Source organism: Hetaerina americana, unplaced genomic scaffold (genome assembly GCF_022747635.1).
Source record: "Hetaerina americana unplaced genomic scaffold, ioHetAmer1.1.p SCAF_2, whole genome shotgun sequence".
In the NCBI taxonomy this organism is placed as follows: domain Eukaryota; kingdom Metazoa; phylum Arthropoda; class Insecta; order Odonata; family Calopterygidae; genus Hetaerina; species Hetaerina americana.
Genome location: NW_027286763.1, coordinates 67,908,998 through 67,923,418, shown reverse-complemented (window position 1 = coordinate 67,923,418; position 14,421 = coordinate 67,908,998). Strand labels below are relative to the sequence as shown.

Genomic DNA, 14,421 nt, shown 5'->3' with positions numbered 1-14,421 from the left:
CCTATGCTAACAGTTACAGATAAGGCGGGTAAGGTAATAGTTGACGCAGGAAAGATCCAAGAGAGATGGAAGGAATATATAGAAGAACTGTATAGTAAAGAACTTAGACCAACAAAGTTAGACATAAAAAAGGAACATGACGTAGAGGACGATAGCTTAGGTCCAGGCATACTTGACGATGAGATAGAAAGGGCCTTAAGGGAGTTGAAGCTAAAAAATGCCATGGAGGTGGATAACATTCCTGCGGAACTACTGAAATGTTTAGCAAAATGTGGGAGGAAGAGGCTATATGGGCTGATTCGTAGTATCTATGAGGAAGGAATCTGGCCGTAAGACTTTGTGAGATCAGTTTTAGTTCCTATTCCGAAAAAGGTAAAGGCTACATCATGTGAGGACTACAGGACAATAAGTTTGATATCCAACCCAGCTAAAGTTGTTCTCAGGATCATAAATAAAAGGATAGAGAGTAGGGCAAACGATTACTTAGGAGATGATCAGTTTGGGTTTAGGAAGGGGAAAGGTACACATGATGCCATTGCAGTAATGAGATTATTAAGCGAGAGGAGTATAGAATACAACCAGGAGGTATTTGCCTGTTTCGTAGATTTCAAAAAAGCGTTTGATAGAGTGAATTGGGAAAAACTAATGAGTATATTGCAGAAAATAGGAATAGATTGGAGTGATAGGAGGCTAATCCACAACCTAAAAGTTTTTAGGCTACTCTGGTGCGAGTGGGAAATGGAGAGTCAGGATGTGCTCTGTTAGGAAGAGGAGTAAGCCAATGTTGTCCATTATCACATGTGCTGTTCAATGTATATGTGGAGGAAATGATTAATGAGGCATAGCAAGGACTGGAGGTAGGAATGAAAGTCAGGGGAAATCATAAAATAATTAAGGTTTGCTGATGATCAAGCTTTAATTTTTCAGCCAGCCAAGGGGTTGAAAGGATTGCTAAGGGAATTGGAAAATCAGTGCGATTGATACGGGATGAGAATCAATATAAATAAACCAAAGGTTATGCGATTTTCGAGAAAGAAAAAGGCATTAAAATAGGAGGGAAAAAACTAGATCAGGTAGAACAGTTTACGTATCTTGAAAGTGTTTTGAACCAATATGGTCAAAGTTGTAGGGTCATAGGGAGAAGAATTGCGTTAGGCGAAGAGGGTTTCTCAAGGAAGAGAGAATTGGTGACAGGGATGTTGAGTAAGGATGTTGAAAAAAGGCTCAATAAAACTTTGATATGGAGCATAGTTATGTGCAGAAACATGGTCGTTGAAGCAGGATGATTGGCGTGGATTGGAGGCTTTTGAAATGGGGGTATGGAGAAACTCAAGTGGACAGAAATGAAAACACATTAGGAGGTGCTAGGTATGGTGGGAGAGGAGAGGGGGTTGCTGCAAGAAATCATAAGGAGACAGAAACAAGTGGATGCAAAGCATATTGAAGGGCAGAGGGATGTGGAAGACTGTGATAGAGGGGAGAATGTTAAGCAAACAAGGAAAGGACAGAAATAGGATTTGGATTTTGGATAAAATGAAGGGAAGAAGGAAGTATACAGAAATAAAGAGGGGCTTGTTGTAGAGTAGGATACGTAGATTGTGTTTTGTTTGGAGATAAAAGATATTCCTTTGGTAGTTGTATCTGTCCAAAACCTACCTCAATGGGTAGATTACCTATAATAATAATTAAGCATTCAAAGTAGTTCATCCAGATGTCCAATTCAATTTAACCTTAATTGGTGTATAGGGGTTAATATCAGTTCAACGATTGAATACAAAACAAAATATACAGCCCTAAGTCTTTCTTGTATCCTTATTCTATGACATTTTTGGATGACTAATGTTCTTGTCCAGCTTTCATATTGACAGGGACTGTGTGATATTAAAAGAAGCTCAAAAAATCAGATGCAGGAATATTTAAACATGAGATACTGAAATTTGTACCTGAATATCGATAAATAAATTCATATGAGATTTTAAAAATGTGGTGTCACATTGTTTTCATTCATCTGTGGACTAGTGTGTGTAGGAAGCTATGAATGATCATTTCACTAAAAATTATCAATTTAATGACTCTTATTATTTCAATCAAAACTTTCCTTTGGCATCGTGGTATATCTGGAGCCTCATCATTTCTTATTCACTTAATTTGCATTTTCATCCAGGTGGCATTACTTCAAATCAAATGGGATGAATTTTGCATTTTTGGGTCTCATTTCATCATAACTGTGAATTTAGTTGAGTCCATTTTGGGCCAATTCATATTTCATATTTGGAAGCATAATTTATTGATTGCTTTTAATTATTTCCATAAATGTTATGAACACTCAATGGTCCCCTATTTATTTATTGAATTCAGTAATATCAAAGTTCATAAAATGATCAGTTGAGCTAATGCTTCTGTTTGTTTCTTTTGCAGACTCCATATGGCATGGGTCTTCTTTTGCAAGTATGGAAGACCTGCAAGGTGTTATACATTTGCTTTCATGTCAACCAGGATCCACTCTGCCAAATTGCCATGTAACTCATCTTCATCAACCTAGTCAACATGTTCCAGGTATTTGTCTCATCTTCAGACTTAGATTATATATTTTTATTTGTAAAATCTCAATTCTTTTCTATTTTACTGTATAAAAAACAGGATAACCTTTAATTAATTACATAAATCCCTACTCAGATAAATCCAAAAATACATTTAAAGTGGCATTTCAAGCATTTAATTGAATAAAAAGTTTAGGGCTAAGGTGATAATAAATTTCAATATAAATACTGACCCATAATCTGATATTAGTGTATTATTATCATCAGAGTAGCAGAGTCCAATAATTATGTTTCCACACTGTACAAATGCTGTATAAATATACATTTCATGTTTATTGATTGAATATTTGTATTTTTGCATTCACATATGTCTTTAAGTCTCACACTTCGGAATGTATCTATTAAATGGCATGATTGTGTGTTAATACCTGGGGAAATTGACCAAAAATGTTGAGAATGCCTCTTGTATGGAAGTATTTTATTACAAAGTATGATGACCCCAGTTTTAAGTCTTGTAAACTTAACAAACTTATGCATGCCCCACAACAGGAAAATTCTCAGTCCTGCTCAACAAATTTGTGAATGCATTTAAAGAAATAATCATCAGAACCAATTTTGGGAACTTGAAAGTGAGTAAGTAAATCAGTTTCAAAGAGACCTCCATAATCCCTGAAATCAGTCATGAAGCTCCTGCATCAAATGATACATAATTGAAAATCATTAATTTCTACATCATACAAGTGATTATGAAAAAATAGAAGATTACAGTCAATTATTCAATGCATTCATTGAATTATTTATGAACAAAATTGAGTTTAGCATAGATGCCAAAGGAAATAAAATTAATTCCCTCCACTTGGCTCAAGGTATCACTAACCATAGCTCAATTTATCTCAGAGAGCTCTGTAAAATACCTAGGCATATCAATGCAAACCACATAATATAGAAAACTGTGTTCAAATTGGTAGAACAAATGAAATAGGCATTTCATCTCCCAAAAATCACTTGGTTTACTAAACTCTAAACATGTCAAAACCTTGATAATTTTATTACCGAAACAGTAGCCATATATTAGATAGGCAACTAGTTAAGCCATTTAAGACTGGTGATTTGACACATTCTCTGTGATTTCTCATAAACTGGAATATTCATTTCTTAGAAAATCACCAGCTACTCTTAGTACTAACCCCTTGACCATACCACAATCAAGCCCTTTTCTCAGTATAGTATATGAACTATTGGATATTTTTCGAGCCTTTCTAAAAGTACTCTGCAATTATTATTAACTCTGAACATTCATCTCTCAGAAAATCACCAGATACACTGAGCGCTAACCTCTTGACAATAAAACATAAGCAAACCCTTTGCCATGTACCTAGAATAGGCACCAAGTAACTATTATAAGTACCTGGGCCTACTATTCCTGCTATCATACATTTATTGTGTATTACTGCCGTTACTCGCCAATCACTCCCAAACCAGAGCATTAATGTCTCTGAAAATAATCAGCTACTTTGTGTACTAAACCCTTAACAATATACCATAACCAAACCCTTCACTGCATCCTTGGTATTCGGTGCAGGGCATCCCATTCCAGCTATTGAGAAACTTTTACACATTTCTAAAAGTACTCCATCAGATGACATTCATGGGGGGATAATTACGAACCTGATTGTTAGGATGTTTCCTGAGAACCATCTTTCATTCAAATTAGTTGAAAGTGGTGGTAAGTATAGGCTAATTTGTAATCACATTCAGTTGTGATTGCTTTTTGGTGCTTATTATATTCATTACTTTTGTGTCCTCTTTCCTGGTAACTCTTTTTAGCTTTCATTGTATTGGGTAACTATTCCGAGTCTCACTATGCTGTGCCCTACCACCAGACCTACATATTCATAACCCTAGATTTGTGCAACAAAGTAAAGGCTTTTATCTATTAGGGCTTTGAGAAGGCTGAAACAAATGCTTCTATCACAGATATATCCACAGTCATCCAACCCAGGTGATGATTATTTTTCATTAGGATGACATCATGTAGTCATGAGGAGTGAATGATTGTTGACTAAATCCTCCAGGGAGGGAGTGCTCTTATTCGTCTGTGGCATTTTGGTGGAAGGCTGAGAATCATTTGAAGAAAGAAGTTATCTAGGATAATTAGCTGGGATACCAAACTGGCCACATTACTGACATCTAGAAAGATAGATGGTTCAATTACCAAGAGTATACCATTCCAGGCGTTGAACTACCCCTCTATCTATGCTCACCCAGCCAATTTGAGGGAGGACTCCATATTTTTTCATCATTTCAGTGCTTGCCCAATGCTTTTCTCAGACACCTAATGTAACTTGACACCAAGCTTTGAACGTTGTTTCCCAGAACTTGTCTGCAATATTACTCAGGGGGCATAGTAGAATTGAGAGCTAGTGGATGTTCTTTTCATGGCACTCAGGGATGGAGATCCCCATTCCTAGAATTCTCCCTTCCTCTGAGTCCTCTGAATGTGAGCTAATCAACAGACAATTAGACAGAAAAGAAGGAATGGGAGAGAGGAAGGGAAGGAGGTGAAGAAGTTGACAGTACCCAAAGTGATCACCTGAGGTTTTTAATGCAGGCAATGCATATTAATTTAGACAGCACTTGCTAGGACTATCCTTGATTTTGAGGAAAAATTGTAATGATGAATGGAAACTGAAATCCCATCTTGTAAATTTTCACGATTGTTTTCAATTATGTTAACCTTGATTTCAAAAATGAAGAAAATACTGGACATTTTATTTTTTTCGAAAATAACTGGCACTTGCTTTTCACTGATATTATGCTACTTGTATTTTGAGATATCAAATCTAGAGCTTGCAGAAAATGTTGTATATGTGCCATGAAAATTTTTCCTGTAAACGTTTTGCATTCATCCGCTGTATAATCACTACTGACTGAAACATATTTCTAAGAAAGCAGCTTCAGAAATAATTACTGAAGATATCAGTTTTTGATAAGTTCTTTCCATTTTGGTACAAATTTTTGTTTTCTAAAGTTTAATTTCCATTAGTTATTGCATATTTAATAAATTGTTATTGTTGACAATGAAAATTAATGTCATAACGTTAGCAGCAAATGAGCAAATCGTGAGATGCAGTGGACTTTAAGTGGCTTTGAATAACAGCAAAGAGTGTTTCAAGAAAGGTTCAGGATATACTTTCCTTGCAAAACAGTGTATCTGAACTATTTATACTTACGTTAAAACTCATGTTAAGCTTAGATTGGTGAAATCGGATGGCATTAAAAATTAGTGTGCCTCTTGCCACTGCAGCCAAAATCAATCAAATAGTATGTCTGTAATGAAAACTTTTAACTATCTTATATTAAACTTACTTTTTTGAAATAGATTTACAAAATCATTCTAGCATCTCATTCTACCCTCATTACAAAAGCTTCATGCATAGGTGGCGTTAGCATTCAGATTATGGGTGTGTGTGGGCATTTCAGAGGTGGTGAGAGGAGAATATGAGGAAATAGGGTGTGCACATTGGAAAAATTGCAGATGATGAAACTTAAGTTGGTCAGCCAGCTTAAGAATTATAAGAATTGCTTAGCATACTATAAAATCAGCACCTACCTTATGAATGGAAAAAGAATTAATGATAGGAAAATGAAGTCAATAAGTTAACATTGGAGGATAAACTTGGGCAGGTAGATGTCACTCATTTAGTAAGTCTTTTAGAAGAAAAAGGGTTGGAGGATTGTTTTAGGTAAGGAAGATTGCTCTAGGTAAGGAGGATTTGAAAATACATGATAGAAGACTGGTGTTAAGTAAATCTGTAGAGAAAAAATTAGTGAAAAGGAAAGCGAAGTGTATGCTATGATATGGAAAAAATATAAAACCATCATTTTTATGCTGTCAGTACCCTGTTAGACCCAAGGTGTATAGGTTTAGTCTTTTCTTCACCTACTCACTCAAAAAGTTTAATTGGAAATTATAAAGTTACTTAAAGTTTCATGTAAAGAATGGAACCCAAGCTTGGAAATGTTTAAGTGTAAAGAAATGAGTGCCTCAGATAACTGCCTTTAGTGGGATCATAGTATTTACTTCCTCAGAATAAATATCTCTGGACAATCCTGAGGATTATTTTAAGTTCAATTTAAGGGAATCTTTGTTGCCCTTAGGGGATGTTTTTGGATTCTTATTAGGGCTTTAATTTATTGGAGGTTAAAAAAATACATAAATTCCTGGTAGAATTAGCAAAAATTTCAAGCTGCCCCTTCAGTATCTGTTGAATCAGAGATATTCTTTAACTTAGTAAATGTAGTTTTTTCAAAGGCGCATTAACCCAAATGAAGTTTTTATGTAAAAAATTTGCATTTTTACTGAAACGTTCTAAATACAGTATAGATTGATTGTCATTTTAATCTGTTCAATAAATATTCAAAACTTGGGGCCATATTATTTTATTTCAGTATGTGGTACAACCTAACCAGTAACTTTTCAGCTTTGATTAATCAAAAATTTGGTGTTATCAGATTTACGTCACGCTGTTGTCTGGTGACAACCAATTTCTTTTTAATTCTGTTTGATCCATGTATGCAATATATTGGATCATCAGGACAAAATATCAAGTATTGGTAATTGGGAAAATATTATCATATGTTCGCCTCTAAAAATGTTCATTTTGTTTGTTATCATTCTGTATTGTAACATTACAATGTCGAGTATAGATGATGTTTCTCATAATAATGTTCTTGTTACCAACCAATTTGATGTTGCCAACCTACTCAATGAAAATTTTCTCAATGCCATAACCAGACTGCTTACTAGTAAAACTTACCTACTGAGACTTAATGCACTATTACAGGGTGTGTCCCACCATGCTCAAACAATCTTTCTTCATACTGCAGATTACAAAGAAATTGACAGCATTATTAAAAAAATAAGTAATAAGCACTCAGCTGGATATGATGAATTTGCCTTACCCCCTATTAAAAGGATTTGAAAATCCTTCAGTAATCAATGTAATTACACATTTAGTCAATGGATCTCTATCTTCAGGTATATTCCCTAATAGGCTAAAGGCAGCCATAGTCATCCCAATATTTAAAGTATATGATCCACAAAACATGAATATAGTCCTATTTCTATGCTATTTGCTTTCTCCAAGTTACTTGAACAAGTACTGTATAATCGGTTGTTGTGCTTCATAAGTAAATTCAATATTCTCTCTGATTCTCAATTTGATTTCATGAAAAAAATCAGCTGAACTGCCTTAAATAGATTCATTCATGATATCCTACTTGAACTGGATGAAAAGAATAATTTAATTGGTGTTTTCTATGATTTTAAAAAGGCTTTTGACTCTGTTGATCATGCAGTATTACTGAGAAAACAAGAGAAAAATGGAATCTCTGGGGTAGCCGACCAATGGTTAAAATCTTTTTTAACTGTAAGATCACAAGTTCTTAAATTGTATTCAGCTGAATTGAAATCATTCGCAAACACAAATAGCTTGATGATCAGGAGAGGTTTTCTATATAGAGGTGATCTATACTGGGTCCCTACTTTTCTTTCTATATATAAACAACCTCCCCAATTAATTTGTCGATGGGTCAATGTATATGTATGCAGATGATACCACTCGCCTAACCTCCTCTTGAAAACCTAAACCATGTCGTAGTGGAGAGAAAAATTGACATTCTGACTAAATGGTGGGAAGAAAATTTGTTTTTTATTAACATTGAGAAAACAGCAGTTATTCAATTTAATCCCCACCAAAGAAAAGTACAGCCTTCCCTCTTTTGAGGATAAATGGGTCATCTCATAAAGGTGCTACTGTAACAAAATTTTTAGGGATACTGAAATATGGCATTGCCGTGTGGGGGCACTCATATCATTTCATGTGCCTCTTTAGACTACAAAAATGGGTAATAAGAATCCTGGAAAAGGTCCAAAGGCAAGCAGTTGTAGACTTTACTTTAAAAAATTCAACATTCTCACTGTTTGTATATATTCCTTACTATAATCTTTATATCATTATTGGAAAACCAATGCTGATGTACATAGGTATAGCGCAAGAGATTATAATGACTTTAGAATAACTGCCCAAAACTCATTCATGTTTGCTAAGAACCCTGAATGTGCTGATGTGAAATTCTTGAAAGCACTGCCGAGAAAGTTAAGGGGGATAGATCCTTTTTTAATTTAATTCTATACTGTATCAATTCCTTTGTGATCATCAATGTTATAAAGTTGATGAATTCATGTCCCTTTACTTAGGTAAATGATTTTACTCATAAATAACTCTACAAAATACTCTTGTTGCTGCTCCCGACTCCTGTTTTGAGTTTTTACTCTGTACACTTAATTATATATTTATTTTGAGATATATGCCGACTCTGTAATATCCACTATGTGATGTCTGTGAAGAATATGAGCAAGCAATGTGATGGGTTCCATACTTGTTACGAACAGGTCTTATATGAACCGATAAACAATATTATTATATCATGTTACTTGGAAGCGCCTTTGCAATATTATTACCTAAACTTTTTTAAAAGTGTTTGAAGACTCAGCAAGAGAAGCAATTTGGTCTTACACCATTCTGGGTCCAGAGATGAAACAGTTCAGGAAGCATTGCCTTTTTTTAAATAAATGCGAATCATTTTTAAAGAAGGATGACCTTTTTCTAAAGAAGGCATGGATGAGAAAGCTTCTCTAATAAGGGTTGCCAACTTTTGAAGCATACAGGCGCTTACCACCCCAATATTAGAAAATTTTGGAAATTGTAGACATTTTCAGATGATAATCTGAAAAGAAAAATTTCTGTTAGAATGTATCCTGGAGTGATCATCATATTCTTCATCATTTTTTCTTGCCCCGTTATCTGTTGATTATTTCCATGACACTGAAGTTTCTGCAATATGTTTATGACCTCTGCTCAAAGGTTGAATTTTTCTTTGCTTACTTCCACTGTGCAGTAATTTTCATTTCAGTAGAACAACAGGGCATATTAGACATTAGCAGTTGCATTGGATGATCTTATCATTAGCTAGCAAGGAAAAAGAGCCTGTCAAGGAGCTTTACTCTTTTCAACTTTCAAATAGCCCTTTCTTTTCTTTTCCTTTTTCCCCTGATCTGCTACCCTCTTTTTCGGTGTCTTCATTACATCCTCAATACTGATGACTACAAATTACCTAGCATAATGTACTGTTTAGCATATATCCCTTATTGCTAAAATAGCATAAATTTATTATTTTTAGTTTGAATCTTCAATTTAATATTCATTCGATTGGAACTGAAATTATGGTAATAGGAAATATGTAGGTATGCCTGTTTCATTAAAAGTGCCAGTTCTCATCGAGAAAAGTAAAAGAAAATGGAGCATAGTTATGACTTATTTATGGAATGCTAAATTAAGGCTTTCCTTAGTATAATACTGAAGAAAATGGAAAGTAATTTGTCTTGGAATTTTTGGGAAATGCAAATAATCACTTGACTATTTAATTGAAAGTAAAATTGGTAACATTTTACTATTTAAAATAAACATTAGCTCTGTTTTTTGCATTGATATGTACCTCATAATCGATTACTAATTTCGGGAATACCTGACCAGCGTGCAATTTTATTCAAATAAATGTTTATTGGCTGTGCTCAAAAGAATTAATAGTAAGAATTAATGATTGTTATATGCAGTAGTAATGATGCTAAATCTATATCTTCTTTTGAATAGTGGATGGCTACATACAAGGGTAAGGTGAAAATTTCTCGGCCTGACAATTTATGATTTCTACTTGGGTGTACGTGTTATTAGTTTGTAAGACAAGTTTTTACTTGTTCTCTCAAGTGGTTTGTTTATGCATATTGTTGGTTGCAGTAGACTCTTTCATGTTCTTCATTGAAATGGGAAAACTTGAATTTCATGCCGTCATAAAATTCTTCATTTTGAATGGATCAAACCCTTAAGGATATTCATCCGAAGTTGACAAAAGCATATGGGGACTCTGTTCCTTCAATGTCAACCATTAAAAATTGGGCTGCTGAAATTAAACGTGGTCGCTCATCCCTCGAAGATGACCCACGTGAAGGATGGCCGAAAACAGTAACTGCCCCAGAAACCATCAAAAAGGTGCACGATATCATGTTGGACGATAGACAAGTGAAGGTGAGTGAGATAGCTAAGGCCATGTGGATATTGGAAGAAAGGTTGCGAAACATCTTGTACAAACAATTCGGGGTGCGCAAGGTGGGTGCCACATTTGCTGAATGCTGATCAAAAGGAAATGCGCAAATGATTTTCACTGCAATGTTTGGACCGATTCAAGAGAGAAGCAACCAATTTTGTGCAGCGATTTGTCACCATGGATGAGACATGGGTCCACCACCACACACCAGAAATGATACAGCAGTCGAAGTAGTGGATTGGAGCTGGTGGTTTAGTGCCAAAGAAAGTGAAGTCGATTGCATCGGCAGAAAGGTCATGGCCAGTGTGTTTTGGAATGCAAAAGGGATCCTGTAAATTGATTACCTCTGAAAAGGCAGAACAATCACAAGCAAATATTACTCCAACCTTTTAGATAAGCTGGATGCCAAAATTCACGAGAAGAGGGCTGGGTTGAAGAAGAAAAAAATTATCTTTCACCAGGAGAATGCACCTGCTCATAAAGGTGCGTTGGCGATGGGAAAACTATGGGATTTGGAGTACAGTTTGCTCATCCATCCCCACTGTTCTCCTGATTTAGCATCCTCAGACTTCCATCTCCTCAAACTTGAAGAAATTTGTTTCTGTGAAGCGGTGCGCATCCAGTGACGAAGTTTAGAGGGCCATAGATGCTTATTTTCACAGCCTTCCAGACTCTATCTCCCAGAAAGAAATACTGATGTTGGAGAAACACTGGACCAAGTGTGTTGAAGTCAAGGAAGATTATTTAGAAAAATAAAATAATTTTTTAACTGAAAATCGCAGTCTTTCATTGTCAGACCGAGAACATTTCACCTTATCCTCTTATGTTGTGCATCACTAAAATAATTGGATATTCATTGCAATAATTTTCTTTGCATCACTATGTTTTATTGGGCCCACGAATAGTAGATGCTGGAAAGCCCTTTAGAGGATAGTTTATTGAAAATCCACCTCAAGGCCACCCTTTTTCACTTTGGTTATTTTAAGATAGCCATGTACTTAGGGGTCATCATTTATTTTCAAGAGAGGAAATCATATCCTCTGATGGACCATGATCCCTTCTGCCCCCTTCCAATTAGGTGTGAGAACCTCTGGAGCAGAGAACACTGGTAGTGGTTATATTGCTGGGCAGCACCACTAAGTGAGCAGTAGATAATGACCCATGCATGAGTAGATGAATAACCTATTTGACTGAAGTCAGATACCCTAAAATTCTTATTTTCATTTTGAAAAATTTTAAACCTGTGCCCCAATTTCTCATTGTAGGTGTGACCCTTACAAGCTGTTCTTTAAATGAAAAAGATATGCAGTCATCTTGGGATTGGGGATTAGAAGCACTTGGTGAGTGACAGTAATTGCAAGAAATGTTGTATTTGCAGAAGAAATAGTACAATGTTGCGTAATTCCCGGTCCATAAGATGCGCTATGATCTTTCAGGTTAGAATTTATGGAAAATTCTTGGATCAGATAAAAAAATAATTTGATGTTAATACTTTATGGGAAGAAATTAGAATTGTTACATTGAACAATTACCAACTATATAAACGTTTATTCATTGTAGAATGCCAGAATTTCATCATCACCACTGCTAAAATCATATATGCAGTTTTTTCAATTCTTTAACCTTTATTTTGTATTTAAGTGGCAGTTTTTGTGCTACTTTAGATGTGGTGCAAATGTATTTCTCTTCATAAATGTCTCGCACCATCATATCCCAGAAAAATCAGCAATAGATGTACCTATTGCTTCTCTTGTTGCTTAAGTGAAAATCATTTTTGTTGAAACAGAAATCCCATTCTTCCTGTAATTTATCATCCAGTTCTTAGCATGTTCCTCAAGATTTAGCTATTTAGAAGCTCATGAACATCAATTTTTTACTCATATTTCCTAAATGTTTTTACTCACTTTCTGCTTCACTAAATCAATCTTCTCCTTCCTTCATTCTTGTATCATCTTCTCAGTTGGTGGGCCAAAATGGCTTTCAGCTGCCCTGTTTCTCTGTTCTGAAATGTCATTCACAACTTCAATTTAAAATGTAATGCTGTATGACAATCTTCTCCCTTTAGATCTTATGTGGTTATTCTAATTTTAACTCATTATGCGATGCTTAGTTTCTGTGTGGAAAGGCAATTGTTCACTCTAAATAGAAAGGAGCATTTCAATGCAACAATTTCAGAGTGTAAGAATCATTCGCCTTGACTGGGATTCGAACCTGGATCCCTCAATGTCCGGTTGAGTGCTTTAGCCAGTCGATAGCTTAACTGGCTAAAGCACTCGACCAGACATTGAGGGATCTGGGTTCAAATCCTGGTCAAGGCGAATGATTTTTACACTCTGAAATTGTTGCATTGAAATGCTCCGTTCTATTTAGAGTGAACAATTGCACATTAGCGTATGACTCTGTTAAAAATTACTGTTGCGGCATCTCCCGCAGTTTCTTTGGAATTAGAAAGGAGCATATTACGCATTGAATGACACGATCATGATATAATGCTTCCAGTTAAGTGCCTGTAGACTCAAGAGTTTACTGTGAAAGATACAATGTTTGAGCAGAAGGGCAACATCCCCATTGGCGTAATGCATATTGCAGCCTTGCCATATGTGAGATGAAACTAAATGCCATACATTGTATACATTTAGGGTTTTGCATTTTCTCAGAGAGTGCTGTCAAGGAAATATTAAAGCTCAATTGCTTACTGCTAGCTCAAAACAGTGTTATTATCAAAATTTGTTATAAAAAAAACTATTTTCTATGCCTGATGAGGGAAAAAATACTTGATAGAAAGTATTTTTTCCAAGGATTCTACTTGTGAATTATAGGACAAAGTCATACCCATATACCCTTTACCCATGAGACACAGGCTGGTTTTAGAGCATATTGGAGTAAAAAAGTGTGTCTTATGGGCTGGGAAATATGGTATTTAAAATATGTTGCAGCTGTGTGGAAACTGCATTTTTAATTGTCTCTGTAAAGGTCAGGAAATTTAGCTTTAACTTGGAAATAGGGCTGGACTCCACAAGTAACATTGTATGTTAAAGTTAATATGGTCTGAATAAAATTCACCTGGTCCATTGTATTGTTGTATTTGACCGATTTCATATGTAATTAATTTAATGAGAAACATTAAAAATGAACTTTATAATTTACATGATTTATTGGCAGTACTACCGGTAGGTGCCATCATTAATGTACCTTGATGGTGCATTAAAATGGTGCTGTCAGTAAATCTTGTGAAATCATAGGGGTCTATTACAAACCGCACACTGCCGGCTGAGTTCACCAGTTGGTAGTATGATGCCGTTCAAAATAAAACTCACCACCTGGAGTGATTACAGAAGGCAGGACGACTCTGCCTGGCAGTATTACACGCTGGAATTGAATCTCTCCATCCAAAGCTATTACAAACGAGTTTGGTACCAATTGATACCGCTTTAACTGGGCAGAGTGACACCCCAACCAGGTACCCTGCCTTTGCCACTCAGCCTGATTATATTTTCGATTTGGCTGCAGCTTGTTTACATTGGTGATCTTCACTTGGCACATTAAAGTCATTAATTTTGGACATAGGAGTGCGTTAAATACTATTATTTTGCATTGCATATAACCACAGTGGTTGAGTGAAAACAGGGGAAGTGAAATTAGCAATATTGTTTCGTCAAAAATGTATCTCGTAAGAACTATGCTAAACTTCTCTATTTGATCAATGCAATTTAAT

General features: G+C 35.4%; 1 protein-coding gene across 5 annotated transcripts in view; it reads left to right on the top strand.

Moving 5' to 3' along the window:
- Nucleotides 1-14,421, top strand: part of LOC139687844 (uncharacterized) — a 31,563-nt gene that overhangs the window by 7,850 nt on the left and 9,292 nt on the right. For 4 of the 5 annotated variants that reach the window (XR_011700670.1, XR_011700671.1, XM_071585162.1 and 1 more), the window contains exons 5-6: nucleotides 2,419-2,556; nucleotides 11,972-12,046. Coding sequence is in view for 3 of the 5 variants with exons in the window: in XM_071585162.1 (XP_071441263.1) it covers nucleotides 2,419-2,556; nucleotides 11,972-12,046 (213 nt within the window). In the remaining 2 variants the exon portion in view is untranslated. The remainder of the gene's footprint in view (nucleotides 1-2,418; nucleotides 2,557-11,971; nucleotides 12,047-14,421) is intronic. The other variant, XM_071585163.1, reaches the window with a different exon arrangement.